This window comes from Herpailurus yagouaroundi, unplaced genomic scaffold, assembly GCF_014898765.1.
Source record: "Herpailurus yagouaroundi ecotype Mexico unplaced genomic scaffold, PumYag 67700, whole genome shotgun sequence".
In the NCBI taxonomy this organism is placed as follows: domain Eukaryota; kingdom Metazoa; phylum Chordata; class Mammalia; order Carnivora; family Felidae; genus Herpailurus; species Herpailurus yagouaroundi.
Genome location: NW_024420499.1, coordinates 6,887,150 through 6,908,081, shown reverse-complemented (window position 1 = coordinate 6,908,081; position 20,932 = coordinate 6,887,150). Strand labels below are relative to the sequence as shown.

General features: G+C 42.4%; 1 protein-coding gene across 3 annotated transcripts in view; it reads left to right on the top strand.

The window, feature by feature from the left end:
- MID2 (midline 2) overlaps positions 1 to 20,932 on the top strand; it is a 138,985-nt gene that overhangs the window by 40,425 nt on the left and 77,628 nt on the right. For 2 of the 3 annotated variants that reach the window (XM_040468460.1, XM_040468461.1), the window contains one exon: positions 12,800 to 13,515. In XM_040468460.1, the coding sequence (XP_040324394.1) occupies positions 12,800 to 13,515 (716 nt within the window). Of the gene's footprint in view, positions 1 to 292; positions 445 to 12,799; positions 13,516 to 20,932 lie in introns of those variants that run through there. The other variant, XM_040468462.1, reaches the window with a different exon arrangement.

Here is a 20,932-nt window from a genome sequence, read left to right as displayed (position 1 = left end):
CCGGCCTGGCCGGGGCGCCCGTCGTTGCCCTCTTGGGACGGAGTTTGCACTCCGGGGTGCGGGCCGGGGCTGCCCGAGGCCTCCAGCGCACCGGCCGGCCCGGCGCGGGCGGTCGAGCGGCTCCCCCGGCGCCTGGGCGCGAGTCTGGGAAAGGGCACCGCCGCCTTCCCACGCTCCCGCGGCCCGCAGCCTCCTCGGCCCGGGCGGCGCCCCTCCGCCGGCCATCCGCCCGGCGGTGGCTGCCGCAGCAGCCCGAGATGCTGCGGACACCCTGCCGGCGGGGAGGCCCCGTGAAACTTAATCCCTTTTCTGCCAGGGCAGCGATCCTCCTGTCTCCGTCCGGGTGGTTCCTTATTTCTGGCCTAGCTGCGAAACCGGCTCAGTGGGAGAGAGGGAAAACTTAACGTTTGTCCAGAGGACAGACTGCGACCGAACCGGGGAGAGGTGGGGTTTTTCCATTCCTGGCTCGTAAGAATTAAGTAAATAACGGCGGAGTCGATTTTCAGAAACATTTTTGATGATGATAAGGTTTAGGTTACTTAGTACTGTGTATATAGCACATTATTTCTTGGAGGGCTCGCCCCCCCCCCCCCAGACAAGGACGTTGGGATCCTGGGGTCTTTGGTTTCTCCACTTTCTCTCTTCCACACTCCCCTACCCGCCTTCACGTTCAATTGCCTTCTTCTTGCCTCCTCACACATCTACCTGCCCACCCAAATCTCCCACCAGAGCCCACCCATTCCCCAGAGTGCCCCCCATCAACCCGGGCGCTCTGCCTCCCAGCTCTGCAGCCTCTTGCTTCTCAACCAGTTTGCCTTTTTGAGGATTTCTGAGTGTGGGACGAGTGGATAGTGATGACTGTGTTTGTGAGCAGGAGCCCTTATGCAGGAATATAGTGGAGACTGTGTAAATAGACAAGTAATGTGTGTGGGTTGATTCCTTGGATTCTCAAGTTGGGCCATAAGGGCTGCCTTTAACCCTATTCTGTTCCCTCCCAGTATTCTCTCTCATCACTTCTCTGGCAATGTTCCAATAGAAGGAGAATGCTGAATGGGGAGATTCCCTCCCCTCTGTCTGGCTTAACCCCAGCTGATTACCCCAACCCTCACATCCCGCTTTTCACCCCTCTCCACTCATCACTGCCCCCAGGGGGAAACAGTCTTTGCTATTTATATATATTCCTGCCCAATCAATTAACATAATACAGATACATAATGTGAATTATATTTTTCCTGATTGCTCCTCACGACCTGATTTGTGTGGTGGAAATACAGGTCTAGGAGTCAGGAAGATCAGAGAGTTTACCCCAAATCTGATGTTACTTTGGCTTTTTGGCCTTAGGACATTCCTATGACCTTTCTTTCATAGTTGATGCACTTGTGTAAAAGGCATAATATTGTGTGCTGGGTATTGTGAGTCTCGGCTTGGTCCTTTGAAGATGAAAGGGTTCTATAAACCCTCAGCATTATACTTTTCCAATAAAGTACTTCATTTACCTTTTATTGGGATAATGGATTTGACTGGGTGTAAGTAGGAACCCCAGTTTACTGGAAAGCTTCACTTGCCATTATTAGCCCCCCTGGGAGCCAAATCTATTAGCATACTTAGGTCCCATGTCTCTTTTGTTTTGTTTTGTTTTTGTTCCTAATGCATCTACGACTGAATGAAAACATGCATAACACTAGGCATACAGAGTAAGAGTGATTATTTTAAGTCAAGGCTTGAATCATGTCTAATGTACTCCAACCCAACAATCTGAGTCAGACTCCCTTTGAAAACATAACCTCACCCATTTTTAGCCTGTATGGGGGCAGTTAATTTCTACTGAAAAGTGGCAGAAATCATTTCAGGCATGGCAATATAAGCATGATTAGCATCTACCAGCGGTGAGTCAACTGTATTTATTAAGCACCTACAATGTGCAGAGTCCTCTGCTGACTGGGCTGAGGCCCCAGTCTTGGCCTGGTATTTTGTCCTGCTTATTTGAGGCCTGCCTCCATACTTGCAGCTCCAGGAGTAGGACAGGGAGGAGTGAGGCAGGGGTAGAAGCTTAGGGACATGAAGGGGGTAATTTTTCCCCTCCCTCTCTCATGACTGCTAGACTTCTCCTCCAGCATGTAGTACCTTGCAGGGCCACCCCTGGGAAGCCCTGCCACAAATCAAAGTGACTTGGTTCCTTCATGAACAGTATCATCTGAACAGTGCAAATTGATTTAGCTGAAATTGGTTTAGTTAATCCCTCCTCTAAGAGCAGGGCAACTTGCTCCAACTTGCAGATCCTAAAGCAGTGCCAGTGGAGTCTCATAATTGCATCCAAAAATTGCTCTGGGTAGTGAATCCGTCCATTCCCTCATCCCTCCTCCCATAAAATCTGCTGGCACCATGACAGTTGAGAAGGAAACAGCAGAAGGAGTATGTCTTTGCTACTCAGCAAACCCCACTGGCGTGGTGAAGAGGGGGAGAATGCCCTCTTTTCTGTCTGTCTCTTAGCGCTCAGGTTCTCTCTTTCCCACCAGGGACACAGAGCCCCCCCAAAGAGGCAAAGGCAGGGCTGAGGCATGAGTGTGTCTCGAATGGGTGTTCCCAGAGGTACCTGATTGGCCTCTTGTGTGTCTGTCATTCAATCTTTAGGGATCTTGGTAACTCCCTAGCTGTGGGGCCATGTGATTTAGCTGCTAGTGGAGGCCAGGGGTTGCTCCATTTCCGTTTCGCCTTTTTCATCTTCTCTTGCGTGCAAAGGGGAAGACAGGGCACTGTGTTTGAGAAACGCCTCCTCACTTGAGCTGGGGGTCTTGACTTAGGGCATGGCATTGTCAGATTATGACGTGTAACATGTTGTTGCTGGATACACAGCAGTTCAAAAGGGTCTCCCGTGGTTCACTTTTTGAGGAATGTAGTGTTGGTACCCAGATGGTATTGCGGGAATCACTGTATTTCGGGTCTCTCGAAAAATGTTGTGTTCATCACTGAGCAGTGTAGGGAAGAGACTAGAGAAGTGTTTCTCAACCAGCATATTGGATCATGCTAATGAATGGGAAGACTAGATCAGTGGTGTTGGGACCAGAAACTCCAACTCCCAATTAGCCCCCTGTGCAGACCACTAGCCCCCTCTTTATTTCCCCTCTCTTCCAAGGATCAGTATGTTTTCCTATTTTCCATCAATGAAAGCTCTCCTAAAAGTCTTCCACAGGCACTAGAGGTCTGTGGCTCCTCCTACTATTTCTCCTTTTCCATCTCCCCTTCTCCATTGACCATAGACGGACATAATCTTTTCAGTAATCGATCGCCCAGCTCCTGCATTTCCCTTAGAAATCCTATGAGCTTCTAAGACTGCTAGATGGTTAAAGTATGAGTGGTGGAGGGGTTTGGAGCAATGTACCAACATCCCACCACTCCCTGCTCCATGTAGGGCTCACCTGAGTGCACACAAGGGTGTGGGTTCGGTCTAAGTGTGTTAGCAAAATATCCTTAGTAAGACTTAGCCTACTTGGGTTCTTGTCTCCCTGCAGAGCTATGACTGCTTGACCTTGGGCTTTGTCTCAGACTCTTTCCTGCAGGTCAGACTCCACTGGTTGATGAACAGCATCCCCAGGCTTTGGATGTTTTCTCTTACAGAGACCAAATGATCTGATAACAAACCCATTATACAAATGAAAATCCTCCTGAAAAGGAAAATTTCAGCATTTACAGTTTGCCCAGTTAGGAACATAATGTCCAGGCATGGTAGACAACACTAATGTAAGACAGTGACATGTCTGAATGTATACGGCCCAGAGATAGAAAAATGGTTTACGGTCCAGAATCCTCAATTGCTTTGTCTATAGCCCTTTGTTCAGTGTTGCTAGGATCCATGTGATTCCCCAGGGAGTAGAAGCTTGATTTCAAATAGGCTTCTGTTCTCTGTCCCTTGTTTCTGACCTGAACTTGGGGTGCTCTCAGCCTAACATTCAACAGTATGCCCTACATACATATATTGCCAATTTTATCCTGTAGAAGTAGAGAGGACTGCCCATCCAGGTGTGTCGCTGAGCATTTAAAAATTTGCAAATATTTCACTGGGTTAGATAGGTTGGGAAAACCAGTCCTGGATGGAAACCTGTACTGGTAGCAGAAGGTAGATTAAGTTTGTTCTCCAACCTTGCAACTGCCAGTGTATTTTGCATTAAGATAAAGGTGTTATGAACTATATTTAGGATTCCTGTCAATTATCATGTGTCACCTTGGCAAATCCTTTACTTGGTTCCCTACATTAATCTTCCGCGTTTGTAGTAAATTTAGGACTTTTTTGTTCTGCTATTGTGATATTCATTTTTTTATTAAAATTTTTTTAATGTCTATTTATTTTTGAGAGGGAGAGAGAGCCAAGGAGGTACAGAGAGCCAGGGAGAAACACAAACCAAAGCAGGCTCCAGGCTCTGAGCTGTCAGCACAGAGCCCAATGCAGGGCTCGAACCCATGAACCACAAATTCGTGACCTGAGCCGAAGTCAGATGCTTAACTGACAGAGCCACCCAGGTGCCCCTTGTGATATTCATTTTAATGTTTATGATGACCATATTATATGAAATGGCCAATGGTTGGATTTAGGAGCTAATCATTGTAAAGAAAACATTAAATCCACATGCTATAAAATATTAAGTAGGCTTTAATAATCTTTTAGACAGGAACTGGCTCTGGTGCTGTCAGTCGGTAATCAACCTCTAGTCCTGAGCATGATAAAAGCTGAAAGGAAGGAGAGAAACAGTTCTTCCCTTGGGGGGGGGGGCTCCAGTCTAACAGGGGAGACATATGAACATAAGAAATACCATAATCAGACACATGGTCCTCCAGAAAACTCGCGGGGGAGTGTGACTGTTCTCCATCATGCCAACCATGTGTTTGGATGATTTTCCAAACATTTGCTGCTTTCCTCAATAACTTGTTTTGTATCTGTCATCTGTGAATGTATGATGAGAATATCTGTATTTGTAAAGCCAGTTAATAATTTTATTTTATCCACATGTGATCTTCATAAGAGCTTTTGAGCTGGGTAGGGCAGGTAGTTTTCAATCCACAGATGAGGAGGCTGTGGCCCAGATAGTTTAAATGTCTCACCTAGGATCACTCAGCTAATTCAGTTTAGAGCCAGGACTCTAACGAGGCTCTATTATGAGGATCAAATGAGATAATGGCTTTGGAACCATTTTGAAAGTATAAAATGGTATGCAAATGTGAGATGGCTGTTATTATTAGTTATGCTTACTGACCACCTAGCCTCTTTTTTTCTGGGTTTCTGTTTGCAGTCTGTGTCCCTTTAGGGTGAGAATTCTATGCCTTGGTTGCCTTTTAGGTTCTCAAATGATCTTTTCACCTTCAAGGGGTCCTTTCCTACTAATTGCATTCCGGGATAAGGTTGTCTTCCTTTTCAGTTTCAAAAGGTGTTCTCATTGGTTTGTCCTCCCATGGGACTCCTCTCCCCTTTCCTTGTCCTCTAGGAGCACCCATTATATCTTCCTTGAGGTGTATACACAGGCAAAACTAGCCACTGTCATTCAGCATCTTGCCTTAGCCAAAGGAAAGTAATGCATTTTGTTCCTTTCATGATGATGCCCTTCACTGGTCAGCCTTTCTAGTCACACTAATAAATAAGATTTGTGTTTTGAGGAGCTAGTTTTCAATAAGCCATGGTGTCTTTCCTATGTGGGAACAGATAGCAAGAGCTCTGTAATAATAGGATGTCAGAGCTGGAAAACATCTTAAAGAGATCGTCCAGTGATTCTAGTCCAACTTGAACGACACTTTATAGTTAGGGAAACATCAGACTAAAGCCGGGACTCATTCTCTCCTCCCCTAAGGCAGGGAGATGGGTTTGTAGTGTTTTAAAGGAAAAGCTCATGGGACATTCACATTAATATCCTGGAGAATGTTTATTTTACATTAATTTCTTTTTTAAACAAGTCCTACAGCTCAGCTGAATCCTCATTCTACAGCTCAGAGGTCAGGCTTGGTTTCACACTCACAGTTTCTCTGTGAAGAAGGGGGGACCATGGTTTCTCAGGGAGGTAATGAGAGCCCAGGGCCATGCTCTGCAGACCTAGAAGATGAAAGCTGGATGGAATATAACCGCTGAAATAAGGGGACATTTAATTATGTTCAAATCACATTTGAAGTAATAGAATTCTGCCAAGTGCGGATCATGCTGAAATCAATCTTTCATTTCATAAGCATAGAATGCATTATTTTTATCTTAATCACCTGTACCAAAGCTCCTCTTTTTGTATTTCTACTTACTCACACAGCCTTATGATACCTTCTTACTTTTTTTTTCTCATAGACTTCTGTTTTTCAGGGCTGTCAGCCTGAAAAAAGAGCAGGGTTCAGGGTGAAGAAAGAGCAGACAGAAACAGTTTTATAATAGAGCAAGGGCAAATACGTAAATGTACATATTTGACTACATGGCAGTAACTAAATGAACAAATCAGTGTATGTGCGTGTGGGCATTTGTTTCTTAACATGGCACTTGGTAGACCAGCCTGCCCAGCCATTTCATCAGTGCATTTTTATGACAAACTCTTGTGTTTCCTGGCTAAAGCTTCATGATTACCTGTTATCAGTTCACACTCTATCAGTTTCACATCCTGTCTTTATCTTTTAGTGCACTCTCTAATTCTGCATAGATTAGTGATTCACAGACTCTTTGAAGTTGTGATACTTTGCCGTTGTTTAATTTCTGCCATACTGTTTCCCCCTGTCCTTTCTGAAAGTATTTTGTGATATAGGAGTCAAGTATTTTTGTTAGGAGTCTTATATTATGTAAACGAATAAAAGTTGGGAGCTGAGAGCTTTCTGACATCCACTGATCATTAGAGGTGTTCCAGGGGATTGCCAAACCTTGACCTACAAAAACAATTGGAAGGAATAAGCAATCCAGTAGGGTTTAGAATGACTACATAGTTGCATAGATGGCAGTGTAGTACAGTGGTGAACTGTTCATACTCCAGGGTCAGACCTGGGTTTGAATCTTTTTTGTTTGTTTGTTTTAAATTCAGATGTAATTCATGTATCATGATATCTTCACTGTTTGACAGCATACAATTTGGTGGATTTAACTATATTCACAAAGTCATGCAACCATCACCACTAATTCCTGAACGTTATCATCATCCCCCAAAGAGACTCTGTACCCATTAGCAGTCACACATACCCCCCATCCCTTTCTTTCCCCAGCCCTTGGCATCCACTAATCTACCTTCGTTCTTATGGATTTGCCTATTCTGGCATCGCATATAAAAAGAATCATATGATTTTTAGCATAATGCTTTCAAAGCTCATCTATGTTGTAGTATGTGTCAGTACTTTATTACTTGTTCTTGATGAATAATATTCCATTGTATGGACATACCACATTTGTTTATCCGTTCATCAGTTGATGGACATTTGGACTATTTCTACCACTTGGCTATTATGAATGATGCTGCTATGAACATTTGTGTGCAAGTTTTTGAGTGATCACATCTTCAGTTTTTCTAGCTCACATGCTAACTCTACATTTAACCATTGGAAGAATTGCCAGACTATTTCCTAAAGCAGCTGCACCATCTTACATTTCCACCAGCAATGTATGAAGGTTGCAATATTTCCAAATCCTGGCTGACAGTTGCTATTTTTTAAAATTATAGTCATCCTGATGAGTATGAAGTGGTGTTTCAGTGTGGTTTTTATTTGCATATCCCTGATGGCTTATGATGTTGAGTATCTTTTCATATGCTTACTAATCATTTATTTGTAAATCATCTTTGGAGAAATATCAATTCAGATCCTTTGCCCACTTTCTTGGTCTTTTTATTGTTGAGTTTTAAGAGTTCTGTATATTTCTAGATACTAGACCTGTGTCACATCTATGACCTGCAAGTATTTTTTCCCATTCTGTGAGCTGTCTTTTCACCTTCTTGGTTTGCAACACAGAAGTTTTAAATTTTGATGAAGTCAGATTTATCTATTTTTTTCTTTGGTTGCTTGTACATTTGGTATCATGTAAGAAACCTTTGCTTAATTTAATTTCACAAAGATTTACACCTGTGTTTCCTTCCAAGAGTTTTATAGCTTCTACACTTTCATTTAGGTTGTTGATTTGTTTTTAGTTAATTTTTTATATGGTGTGAGATAGGGCTCTAACTTCATCATCTTGCATGTGGATATGGAGTTGCCCCAATACCATTTGTTGAAAAGATTATTCTTTCCTCACTGAGTGGACTTGGAATCCTTATCAAAAGTCACTTGCCTGTAAATATAGGAATATATCAGGTTATTTCTGGATTCTCAGTTTTATTCTAGGTTTGAATCTTAGTTCTGCTACTTGCAAATAAGTGTGGTCTGGGAGAAGTTACTTTTTTTGATAATAATAGTACCTACCTTTTAGAGGATTGTTGTGAAAATTAAATGAGATAAGGCATATAAAGGGTATTATTTAGTGTCTGGCACATAGTAAATGCCAGATAAATTTTACGGGGAAAGGTGGTTAGATAATCAGGAAGGTAGTGAAAATGGGACATAGTTGAAAGGATGCTGAAATATTAGGAGTGGCCAGAACAAGGTGGCCTCATGAATGAGAGATGAGATGAACAGATGTTTGAAGAAGTTGAGAAAAAAATTCAGTTCCACAGTCTCAGCTAAAGCAATTGTGACTTGAAGATAAAACAGAATAGAAGCAGTATAGAAAAATTACTTACCATAAGCAACAAATTGTAACCATCCTCTATTATTCTTTGTAGAGCTGAAAATCATTAAGGTGGGTTATTTTAGAGCACTAGTGTTTGACTTTCTCTGTCAAGTACTCTTTTCTCTTGCTTTTTAAAAATGTTTTTTCCATTTTTTATTTGAGAGAGAGCATGAGTGGGGGAGAGGGGAAGAGGGAGAGGGAGGGAGGGAGAGAGAATCCCAAGCAGGCTCCACACTCAGCATGGAGCCCAATGTAGGACTTCATCCAACGACCCTGGGATCATGACCTGAGCTGAAATAAGAGTCAGATGCTCAACTGACTGAGCCACCCAGGCGCCCCTTTTCTTGCTTTTTAAAAATGCTTATTTATTTATTTAGAAAGAGAGGGAGACAGTGAGTGCAAGTGGGAGAAAGGCAGAGAGAGAGAAGGAGAAAGCAAATCCCAAGTAGGCTCCTCACTGTCAGCACAGAGCCTGATGCTGCTCGAACCCATGAACTGTGAAATCATGGCCAGAGCCCAAATCAAGAGTTGGTCACGAAACCAACTGAACCACCCAAGCGCCCCTGTCAAGGAATCTTTTGAGAACATTTTGAATGCTGTGGACAACCCTCTCCCCATGAGAATGCATATATGACAAACACAAAACATTCTTTAAACTGTTCTAGGAAGTTCAGAAATCCCTGGTTAAAAATCCTGTTTTGACCTTATTCAAGGCAATGCTGACCCATAGCATACTTTCCCAAGCTTAATTTCATAGTGAGGTTCAAGTGTTACACTTACTCAGGAGCAGTATTTACGGTTTCAGGGAAATTTGAAGAGCTTTTTGGCTTGTAGAGAAGGGTTTGTATGGCACTCTCCTAAGTAAGACTTAGAGGAGTACCACAGGTACTCTAATTGTTTTTGTATAGGTTTGAATGCATAGACATCTTTAGCAATGCTTCTGACCAACTGTCAATTTTTAAAAAAAAAATTTAATGTTTATTTATTTTTGAGAGAGAGAGAGAGAGAGAGAGAGAGAGAGAGAGAGTGCTTGAGTGGGAGAGGGGCAGAGAGAGAGGGAGATACAGAATTCGAACCATGGTCCAGGCTCTGAGCTGTCAGCACAGAGCTTGACGCGGGGCTCGAACTCATGAACCATGAGATCATGACCTAAGCCAAAGTCGGACTTAACCAACTGAGCCACCCAGACGCCCCTGACCAACTGTCATTTTGGAGGGAGGCTTACTCAATTCTCCCGGGTAGCTTTCAATGCAGATGTTAAAGAATGCAGACATCCAGTTCTGGAAGAGGTAGTAATAGAAATGCAGTGTGAAGTGGAGTTGGGCCTAGAAGGAAAAGATATGATTCTGGAGGGGACTTGGAATAAGAGGACGAATCAGAGCCCCCGGGGGGGGGGGGACACAGAGAGACAAAAATAGAAGTGGAAACATGCTGTTTAGAAACACTCTTGTAAATAGTCAAGATAAACTTCAGTGAAGGAGGTGGGATGATTGAAATAAAGGTGTAGGGGAAAGAGCAAAGGCGCTGGCATTAGACTGACCCAATGCTGTGGGTATGTATAATTCCTGGTTGATTTACTTAACAATGCTGAGCCCCAATTTCCTAACTATAATAGGGGCATGGTAGTACCTTCCTTACAGGATTCTCTCTCTCTCTCTCTCTCTTTTTTTTAAAGTTTTATTTATTTATTTTGAGAGAGAGAGAGCGAGCGAGCAGGGGAGGAGCAAAGGGAGGGAGGGAGAGAGAGAGAACCCCAAGCATGCACTGCATTCAGTGGGGAGCCAAATGTGGGGCTCGATCTCACAAACCATGAGATCCTGACCTGAGCCGAAATCCGGAGTCAGACGCTTAACCAACTGAGCCACCTAAATGCCCCTTCTCACAGGCTTCTTGATAGAATTTAATGAAATAATGTGTGTAAAGTGCTTAACAGTACTCAGAATACAAGAGGTGCTCAATAAATGCTAGGTCCTTTCTTCCAACTTGTACTTTTAAGGGATCTTTCATTTAACAATTATTGAATACCTAGCATGTATGAGGCACCATGCTATGATAAAATATGAAATAGTTGATGCCCTCAAGGAGCAGAGGGAGTTAGCTGGAGACAGATATGTAAATGAAATAAAACAGAATGTTCTGGAAGCCACCAGTGGTTGTGGTGATAACCATGTCATTATCAGTTACATGATAACCATATAAATGAAAAGACCCCTAGGTTTCCAGGCTTGGATAGTGATATTCATCCCATGGGGAAAATTGGAAGAAGAGCAGGTGTTTTGGGGTTTTTTTTTGGGGGGGGGGTTGGGGAGAATAAAAAATTCACTTATGGACATGTTGAATTTGATCAGTGGGGCTATCAAAGGCAGTATTCCTGCCTGGAACAAAAGTTGGAATCCATCATCTCTAACTAAAGTCTCTTCCAATTTTAAGGTTCTGTGATATATGCATATTGTAATTGGTTTACTTTTTCATCTCTATAGGTGAAAGCTGATAGATAATATAAGCTACATATTGCCAGCCAACAATTTTGAAGCACCTGTGAATTATAAAATAAGAATATCACATGTCTCACATTTTAAGAAAGTGGTTATCCAAACATCTGAACTTTCCAGACCAACTGAGAATGGCTATTTTACAAAAAGACTTTCTACTTCTACAGCCCAGTTTCCTTTAGATTTCCCTTAAATAGCTAGTTATCTTCGTGCACTTAAAAGGTTTGATTTAGAAACAGCTTTTAGGGATGCATCTACTGTACTTATTCACAAGGTATAATTGTACTCAGCGCTTAAGTATCCTGTGAGAAGGCTAGGCAGAGGTCACTGATTGACAAAATCTGAACAAATATCAGTGGCAGAATCAAAATTTTCAAGCCCTGGTGAGGGTCTCCAGTGCTAGTAAGATGATGAACAAAAGTTATTCAAAAGCAAATGATGTTTTTCTTTTTCTATAAATAGGATTAACATTTTTTGTCAGATAGTTTTGTCCTTAGTTAAGGCTAGGTTAGAACATTTCTCTGTGTTGGTTTTATTTAACAGAAGACCCGTGGCAGTATCTGTATGTTCAGCTCAGAAATATCTGTGGCAGAAGAGATAGGTTGGCCAAGAGATTAGTTTCATGTTAATTGGATGACTTCTTTTACTCTCCAAAACATGTACCAGAATGAAGACTACCAGGTCTGAAAATTTCTGGCTCCTCACCTTGCTAATTTATATCTGGATGTTGATTTGCATCTTGTTACATTTTAAGACACATGGGGAGGTGAGTTCCATAGTAGGTTTGTGCTAATTCAGTGGGTGTCTTATAATAAAATCCAGCTGAAACCACAAGGTGATATGTTGTCAGTATTGATCAGCAACTATTGCTGAGTAAATTTAACGGTTGAAATCATTTCTTATGGAGCTTGATGAGATGAAGGGTTTTCTGGAGGTGAGGGAAGGAAGTGGATACTAGCATCATTTGTTTCTAGTAACTCAGTTTACTAGAAATGGGATAGAACAGGAATTTCCATGAATGGTAACAGGAAGTAATTAAAGTTCACACTCTGAAGAACTTATTATTCTGCACCGAGAAGTACATTCTTCTGCAGCTCACTCTTGTTTTTTACACAGGCTCTCAGAATGGAGTCACTTCAAAAGCCAGAGAGTTAGCTTGAAATATGACCTGATTTTCCTTCCACTAGAGGTGAAATAGGTGCAGCCCCTATATTTTACCTTGAAGTAAAATACAGACCAATATTGGAGAATGGAGATTGAGAATTTTGCACAGACTCATCATAGTCCAGGACAAGAGATTTCAGTGGATAATATGTGACTGGCATGGGCCAGTATTATGAGCTGGAATAGTAATGTCGACCAGTAAACCAGGACTCCGAGGTGGCCACTTGGTTCTCTTATTAGTGCAGGAAAATAAACTCGAGCATTTGTCAACCACAAGGTGTGAAGGGGAGAAAGGCTTTTTGATTAACGCCCAGATTGCATTGCTATTGCTCCAGCATCACTGAGGAATCTAGCATGTAAAGCCTCCATTGGTTAGTGTATAATTATGCTGCAACCACTTTTCCTTTGGAAATACTTAGTGACTCTTGCATTGTATTCCTTGCAGGTGAAAGCCCAGCCTCTGCGGTTCTTAATGCCTCAGCAGGATTATTTTCACTAAAGATGGAAACACTGGAGTCTGAATTGACCTGTCCAATCTGCCTAGAGTTGTTTGAAGACCCCCTTCTTCTCCCTTGTGCTCATAGCCTCTGCTTCAGCTGTGCCCATCGAATCTTGGTCTCGAGCTGCGGCTCTGGTGAATCCATTGAACCCATTACCGCTTTTCAGTGTCCAACGTGCAGGTATGTTATCTCGCTGAACCACCGGGGCCTGGACGGCCTCAAGAGGAATGTGACTCTGCAGAACATTATCGATCGCTTTCAGAAGGCTTCCGTCAGTGGGCCCAATTCCCCAAGTGAGAGCCGCCGGGAGAGGACTTACAGGCCCAGCACTGCCATGTCTAGTGAGCGAATTGCTTGCCAGTTCTGTGAGCAGGACCCGCCAAGGGATGCAGTGAAAACATGCATCACCTGTGAGGTCTCCTACTGTGACCGTTGCCTGCGGGCCACACACCCCAACAAGAAACCTTTCACCAGCCACCGCCTGGTGGAACCAGTGCCAGACACACATCTTCGAGGGATCACCTGCCTGGACCATGAAAATGAGAAAGTGAACATGTATTGTGTATCTGATGACCAATTGATCTGTGCCTTATGCAAACTGGTGGGACGTCACCGAGACCATCAGGTTGCGTCCCTGAATGACCGATTTGAGAAACTCAAGGTAAGGGATCTGGGACATATCCCTTACCCAACTTGGTCTCTTTACACACAGTTGTACAGTTAGCAAGCTCCCTAATAAAGCTAGGTCCACTTTTCCTATATGACAAGTAAATTCACTCCAAGTTGTTCTCGTGAGGAATAGCCTCTGCTCACTTGCAAGCTCTCACTGGAACCTGTTTCGTCTGTTGCATAAACCTCCTTGCATTTATTCACCTCTGGCCAGTTCTGGAAGGGTTAGCCCCTGGCCTGCCACACCAGTAGTCTGTCCAGAGACACAATACCCTCTCTCCTTTGTCAGTGACATATTGCACACTACATATCATGATCTTTCCACCTCTTCTTTTAAGTATGTGAGTACCTATGTAGGTGTGCTGTAATTAGCATATGTGCTGATATGCATGTGTATGGGTCTAGCAGCGGGAAGGTTGGGTGTGTGTCTGTGGAGGTGTGGGTGGAGGTGTCTGAGTGTATTTATATGGAGGTGAGAGATTTTTGTGGATGACAGCTGTGTATGTGTTTGCACGCTCAGTACAGTAAAGCAACAAATGTTTGGCATCGGCTGCTTGCAACAAATTGCCATCAAGCCCTTAACAGGGGGCTAATTCTTTTTTTTTTTTTTTTAATTTTTTTTTTCCAACGTTTATTTATTTTTGGGACAGAGAGAGACAGAGCATGAACGGGGGAGGGGCAGAGAGAGAGGGAGACACAGAATCGGAAACAGGCTCCAGGCTCTGAGCCATCAGCCCAGAGCCTGACGCGGGGCTCGAACTCACGGACCGCGAGATCGTGACCTGGCTGAAGTCGGACGCTTAACCGACTGCGCCACCCAGGCACCCCAACAGGGGGCTAATTCTAAGCCTGCCTTAAAAAAATCCAAAACAAAACACACAAACGGACAAAAAGGAACCTCAGTTTACCACGAAATCAGGAAGGATAATCAAGTATCAGACCTAAAAATTTAAGCCGAAGGCAATAAATATTTAATCCAGTACCAGATTTTGTGCCAATGTTCATTTTTGTGGGTTGCAGACTGAACCACTTGGTTGCATTCCCCGCCTTGGAAGTTCCTAGTCTTTCATTTGCATTCAGTGGACAGAGTTTTCTGAAGTGGTTGTGCCACATGATATTTATGTGCAGGTCTCAGTGCCTATTTTGTTAAACCTTACTACTTCACATTGATGTTAACAAATGTCAGCTCTGGCCAATTGTCTTTTTTTTTAATTTTTAATGTTTATTTATTTTTGAGAGAGAGCAAGTGGGAGAGGGGCAGAGAGAGAGGGAGATACAGAATCTGAAGCAGGCTCCAGGTTCTGAACTGTCAGCACAGAGCCCCACACAGGGCTCAAACTCATGAACCATGAGGTCATTACCTGAGCTGAAGTTGGACACTTAACCAACTGAGCGACCCAGGTGCATCACCCCCCCAACCCCGGCCAATTGTCTTATTCCCATTACCTGCCTGCTGTGTGGTTTAACTTCTGTTAAGAAGGGAGCTATTTAGCAGAAATTCCAGAAAAGCAAAATGTTTAAATGACTGATAAAATTACTACCCCAAAAGAGACTGGATATATAAGCCAGTTTGGAAGGAAGACCCAGATAGGATGGAAGGAGGGCAAGAAGGAAGCAGAGATTTTCCTCTTGTGATGCTCTGAAAAAGTCAGGGTAACTTGACTTCATAAAAACTTCATAAAAAGTTTATGAAGGGGGGCGCCTGAGTGCCTCAGTTGGTTAAGAGTCCGACTCTTGATTTCACCTCAGGTCATGGTCTCTGGTTCATGAGTTCGAGCCCTGCTGTCAGCACAGAGCCCGCTTGGGATTCTCTCTCTGCCCCACCCTCTCACTCTCTTTCTCTTTCTCAAAATAAATAAATAAACTTAAAAAAATTGGTACAAATTTTATGAGGTTGGTGAAAGTAGCAATACTCAGAACAGGATATCTTTTCCCTTCTGTAATTTGTTGCAGGTAATATCGAGAGTAGTCACTTTGACAATGGTTTGTGCCTTTTTTGATTTTTATTTATATCTAATATTTACAAATTTGCACAAAGCTCAGTGTTTGTTGATTTCACTCAATGAGAATGATATTCTCATTCCAAAGCTGCAGAGAGGAATAATCTCATTGACTTCAGTTCTTAGAATCCTAAGATGCTAGGCCTTACTCTTGGTCTAGCTGAAGCCTTCCACTTTAATGTGGTGTAAACTAAGACTTTGATAGACTAAGTGATTTGGTCAAAGTCACAGAATTGGAACTGGAACTCAGCTTCTAGACTCTGACCTAAGTATCCTTTCTACTGTGGCATGCTGCCTTTGTTTTGGACCTAAGTTTTGCCCATGAAATGTGATTTGAAAACTTACCTTTATGCTCTGGCAATTGAACACTTCATGGGTCACAGATAATGATTAACAGCACTGGGGGAGGGGGAAGGACATACTGTATAAACTTACAGCCTCATAATGGTAAGAGATGGGAGTGGGGTTGCAGGAAGAGTGGAGGATATGGATGGAACAGTCTCTGCCAAATATTTGCAGGTGTTGGAACTATAATAAGGCATTGGCCTTGAGAAATACTCCAAACAGAAAAATCTGTATCCATATGTATGGTTGAGATAACAAAAGGCTGGAGAGAATAAGCCTGTATCTGCAGAACCCCAGCTTTTTGAAAACATCCGAAAAGATGAAAACATTGGCTGACTGATTAGATACTTGGCACCATGCAGCTATGGCACTTAGTCTCCAGGCTGGGATGGAGCACAAAAGTATTTTACCAAAAAGATACTTTAGTCTGTAACTAATCAGAAAGTTTTGGAGAAAGAATGGCCAGATTTTGAATTGTTCCCCTTTAATTTTTTTAGGAAATGTGCAGAAAATTCTGATTATAAATTAAGTGGAAACTTCTTTTGCTCATGTTTGGACCGAGAGTGGAAACATATGAATCATTCCCAACCGTGTGGTTTGTTATGTTCTTTGGAACATCTTGGACTTTGGGGAGGGAGAGGTGGTATGTGCGTGCGTGTGTGTGTGCACGCACACACGTGTGTGTGTGTGTGTGTGTGTGTGTGTGTGTGTGTTGGATGTGTGGGGATCACTCTGGTTTGGTGTCCAAGTATAAAAGGCTATTAGTTCTCCACATTAAGCAGAGAGGAAGCCTGACTTTTAGTGTCACATATACTCACTTCTTAGGTTCATTTTAAGTTAGAAAAGCATTTAGGATTATCTTCTTAATCTGCTGGATTCTTCCCCAAGGAGAAAGGAGAAAGCTGGTTGTCAGAAGCTACGGGGGAGATGGGCTTGGGCATACTCTGCTGACCCTGAGGGGAGCACGAGAGTCCTACAGGAGAAGTGGAAAGGATGATAGTATATATATCTAGGGGTTTTACGTTCTGGCCAGTAAGTGAATTGCTATTTATTTGGTTTTTTCTTTAACGTTTATTCATTTTTAAGAGACAGAGAAAGACAGAGCACAAGTGGGGGATGGGCAGAGAGAGAGGGAGACACAGATTCCGAAGCAGGCTCCAGGCTCTGAGATGTCAGCACAGAGTCCGACGCGGGGCTTGAACTCAAGAACTGCCAGATCATGACCTGAGCCAAAGTCAGATGCTTAACTGACTGAGCCACCCAGGCACCCATAATTGCTCTTTATTTGTACTTTTTGGTTCTGGAGCTTCATTTTTGGCCTTTGTAACCACCCTTTTTTGTACTAACCTCCCCGAGTTGGATTAGTGGTCTCTAGTATTTATTTGTTTGATAAAGAATAAACAAACTGTTATGTTATAAGATGAAAGGTCAGAATAACCAGAGGCCAGCCTGTCCTCTTAACATGTACTCAAAATGAATTAGAGGGTTTGGGATACTTAGTCTGGTTTATTATCCATATTTAGTTGTCCATTCTAACTATGTGTCCTTCAGAAGGCTACTTACTAGTGGTTCAATTAAATTCTTCAATTTCAAAGAATAATTTTGTTTGTGGCAGTTATTACAATAGTAAGGCCTATCAGAGTAATTATTTTCTCCATTACTTCTTTTCATTTACTATAAAAATGCTTCACGTATTAGAGTTTTCATTGTCACGAGTTTCTCCCCTTAGAAAAGATCAATGTTATTGCATTAGTAAGTGTTGGCTTTCTAAAAAGAGGTCAGGTTTTAGTGACTCTGTATTGATGACAGATCTCAACTGCTTATTCAAAGTCTTGTACCACTTGGTTCCTGTGCTGCCCATCTATCTTTCCCCACTACCACTTTCAGACATGCTACCTTTATCTGCCCAGACTAGCCTCCTAACAGTCTGTTAGACATACCACTCATTCTCTTTTCAAACTCTTAACTTTGACTCACGCTCTTCTCTTGACCTGCTGAGGAATCCTACCTACTCTGTAGTTCTCAACTGAACCCCTACAAGGCCACTCCAACACACCCCAACGGTACCATACATTCTTTGAGGCCAGACATAATGTCTTTTATTTCTTCAGTATTCTTGCTGTCTTGCACACATAGTAAGTATATGCTCAAGAAATCCAAATGAATTAAATCTTTAAAATGGATCCACAGGAAGTATACCAGCGTCTCTAGCTTGCTTTAGATCTCATCTTGTAAGATGGAAATCTGTCTTGCCATTATGACTACTTTCGAAGTCTGAAAAGAATCTCCTGTGCACTACTGATAATGTTCAAAGCCAGAGTGTTAGTAAAAGTATGGCATGTCCTTAATTTTAAGTTCCTATTCATTTGAATTGCTGGATTTTCCAACTGCCTAACCCTATGGTGACATCTGTATAAATCAGATGTGATTATTCTAATTCTCTTTGAGAGTGATGTCTTCACATTTCCATGCCCACAGCCTGCCAAAAATATAGCTGATGAAAACCAGGGGGGAATAGAGGAATTTCCTGAAAGGAATAAACAAGCACATTTTCTTTTTCTCATTACATTTCCACAAATTCATTACTACAAATAATTCTTAAATGCAGTTACATTTACATATCAGGGATCTTGTTATAAAATATGACCTGGCACTAGAGTAAGCTTTTTGTTATGGGAAAGTAAAACACACACAGACACACACACACACACGAAAAGAGAGGCTGAGACAGAGAGAACTAAAGATTGCTAGACAAAGAGAAGGGAGATATGAGACTTGGAGAGTGTTCAAAGGAAAGCCACAACGAGAGTTAAAAAGTTGGAAAATATGATATTCTAGATTCTTATCAGAGTTGATTACTTGCTCTTCTTCCTACTCCATTGCTCTGTCATCCACCCACCCATTCTCACTCAGCCACTGCCTTCTCCCAGTCATTTTTCTGCTCACCCACTTGACACCCACTTCTGTCTGCCAAGACAGATGCCCTCTCAACTTATCTACCAATGGACATTTGACAGTTTCAGAACCAGCATGCTGATTCATATAAGAGAAAGAAAGAAATATCCTTATGAAAGCCTGGGTTGAGAGAGGGTGTATTTGCATACATATGTATGTGTCACCATACAGGAATGTATGTATTTCTGCATGGTTGAGTGGCTGAGAATGACTGTGTTTGTATTTCTATGGATATCTATAAATGTGTTGTCACTGTGTGTGAGGCGGAGAGAGCGTCTGTGTTAATCTTCTGTGGGCATATCTGTGGATAAGTTGGGTATGAGGGAGCCATAAGTGTAAGGTCATGAGTATGTTCCCCCTAAGAAGGGGTATGGCCTCAGTAGAACCTATCCTGAGACTAAGGATCTCCCTGATAAATAAGCCATATCATAAGTCCTCATGATTAGAAAAATCTTCAGTGAGGCCAGATTGGGTTACCATAGGTGAGGGAAAAAGTTTTTCCTCAATTTCACTCACTTAGGTACTGAGCCACTGTAGTGAAATATAGTATGAGCAAAGCATTTGAGTCCAGATTTGCACTCTCTTAAGATATGGTGGTGGACATGTATGTATGGGGGTAAGGGTAATATCTGTCATGGGTTTCTAAACTAGCTAAACTAGCCTTCAACTGAAAATCGTAAAATCATTCTTGCTTATAGATCTGGCTTCTCTGTGGTCTCTTAATTGTCCAAGACTTGCTCCCCATTACTATACTATATACAAATCTCTCTCTGTGTGTTTTTTGTGTGGCAGGGGGATAAAAATGCATTTATTCCATCTCTACTCAAACTGTGTGCTAACACACTCATCTGAATTCCTGTTCTTTTCCCTCCAATAGTTATATTGATTACCTGGCTCTGTTCTCGTAGAACATTTCTGTGTTGGAAGATGTTTTCTGTTGTTTTTCTATAGGTTTGAGAGCAAGCTTAGCAAGTGGATACTCCTATTATCTGTGCTGTTATCTCTCTGTTTTTTTTTGTTTCTTTTGTCCCAAGTCTTTTCCTACCCAACATCTGCAAGGAGCTAACAACAATCATTAGTCTGAGCACAATTTACAAAATGTTGACTCAGAGACCAATTCCTGGGTGGATGAAAATCCTGTCTATTCTTATTGGGCAAAGGAACATATTACAGAAATATAAAATAGGTGAGGAAAGAATTATTAAACCCAAAGAAGTGAATTTGAAAGGGGAAAATGTGATACTGACATACAAGTTCTTGAAGGTTGATATAATGAGGTAATGTCTTGTTCTTTATCTCCCCTGAAGACAGACCAGATAATAACTTAAACTGTAGCACCAGTGATCGAGGCCAGGGATTCATTCATTCATTTAACAAACAATCCATGAACACTCATTTTGTTTACTGAACACTTACACCGTTCAAGTCATTGTGGTCAGAGCTGGGGACACAGGAAATGAGGCACAGTCCCTGCCTTGGGGAGCTTTGAACTTAGTAAGAGAGACAGGAAGTACATCAGAAATTCCAAGGCAGCCTGATAAGTGCCATGACAGAGGTTTGCACGGGATGCTCTGAAGCAAAGAGGAAGAATCAGGGAAAGGAAGTCACTGAGCTCAAAACAGGGAACCAGGAATGAGTTTGTCAGAAAAGAGGGTAAGAATGGAGAGAGACTGAAGAACGAATTGACGGGACTTGGCCAATGACTGTGTGGTTACAGACGATGGAGAGAAAGAAGTAAAAAATGATTTTGGAGTAGGAGATGTCTTGAAGAACAGTGGGTCGGGGATAGAAATGGGGAAATTAGGGAGGGGCTGGCAGTTTGGGTGGGCTGATTTGGCTTCAGATTTGAGTTTGATACGATCGTGGGTCATCCAACATGCATTCACTCATCCAACGTTTCCTGAACACCTATTACATGCCAAGTACCAGAAGGGATGTTGGGGTTATAGTGATAAAGAAAGCACAGTCCCAGCCCTGGTGGAGCTTTCAGCTTACTGTGGGGAGACAGATAGTTAAAGACACAGTTATAAGACAGTGTGGTGAGTTCTGTGACAGTGGAAGCACAAGGGATTGAGAGAGAGCACAGGAGGGACATCAAAAGAGACTTTG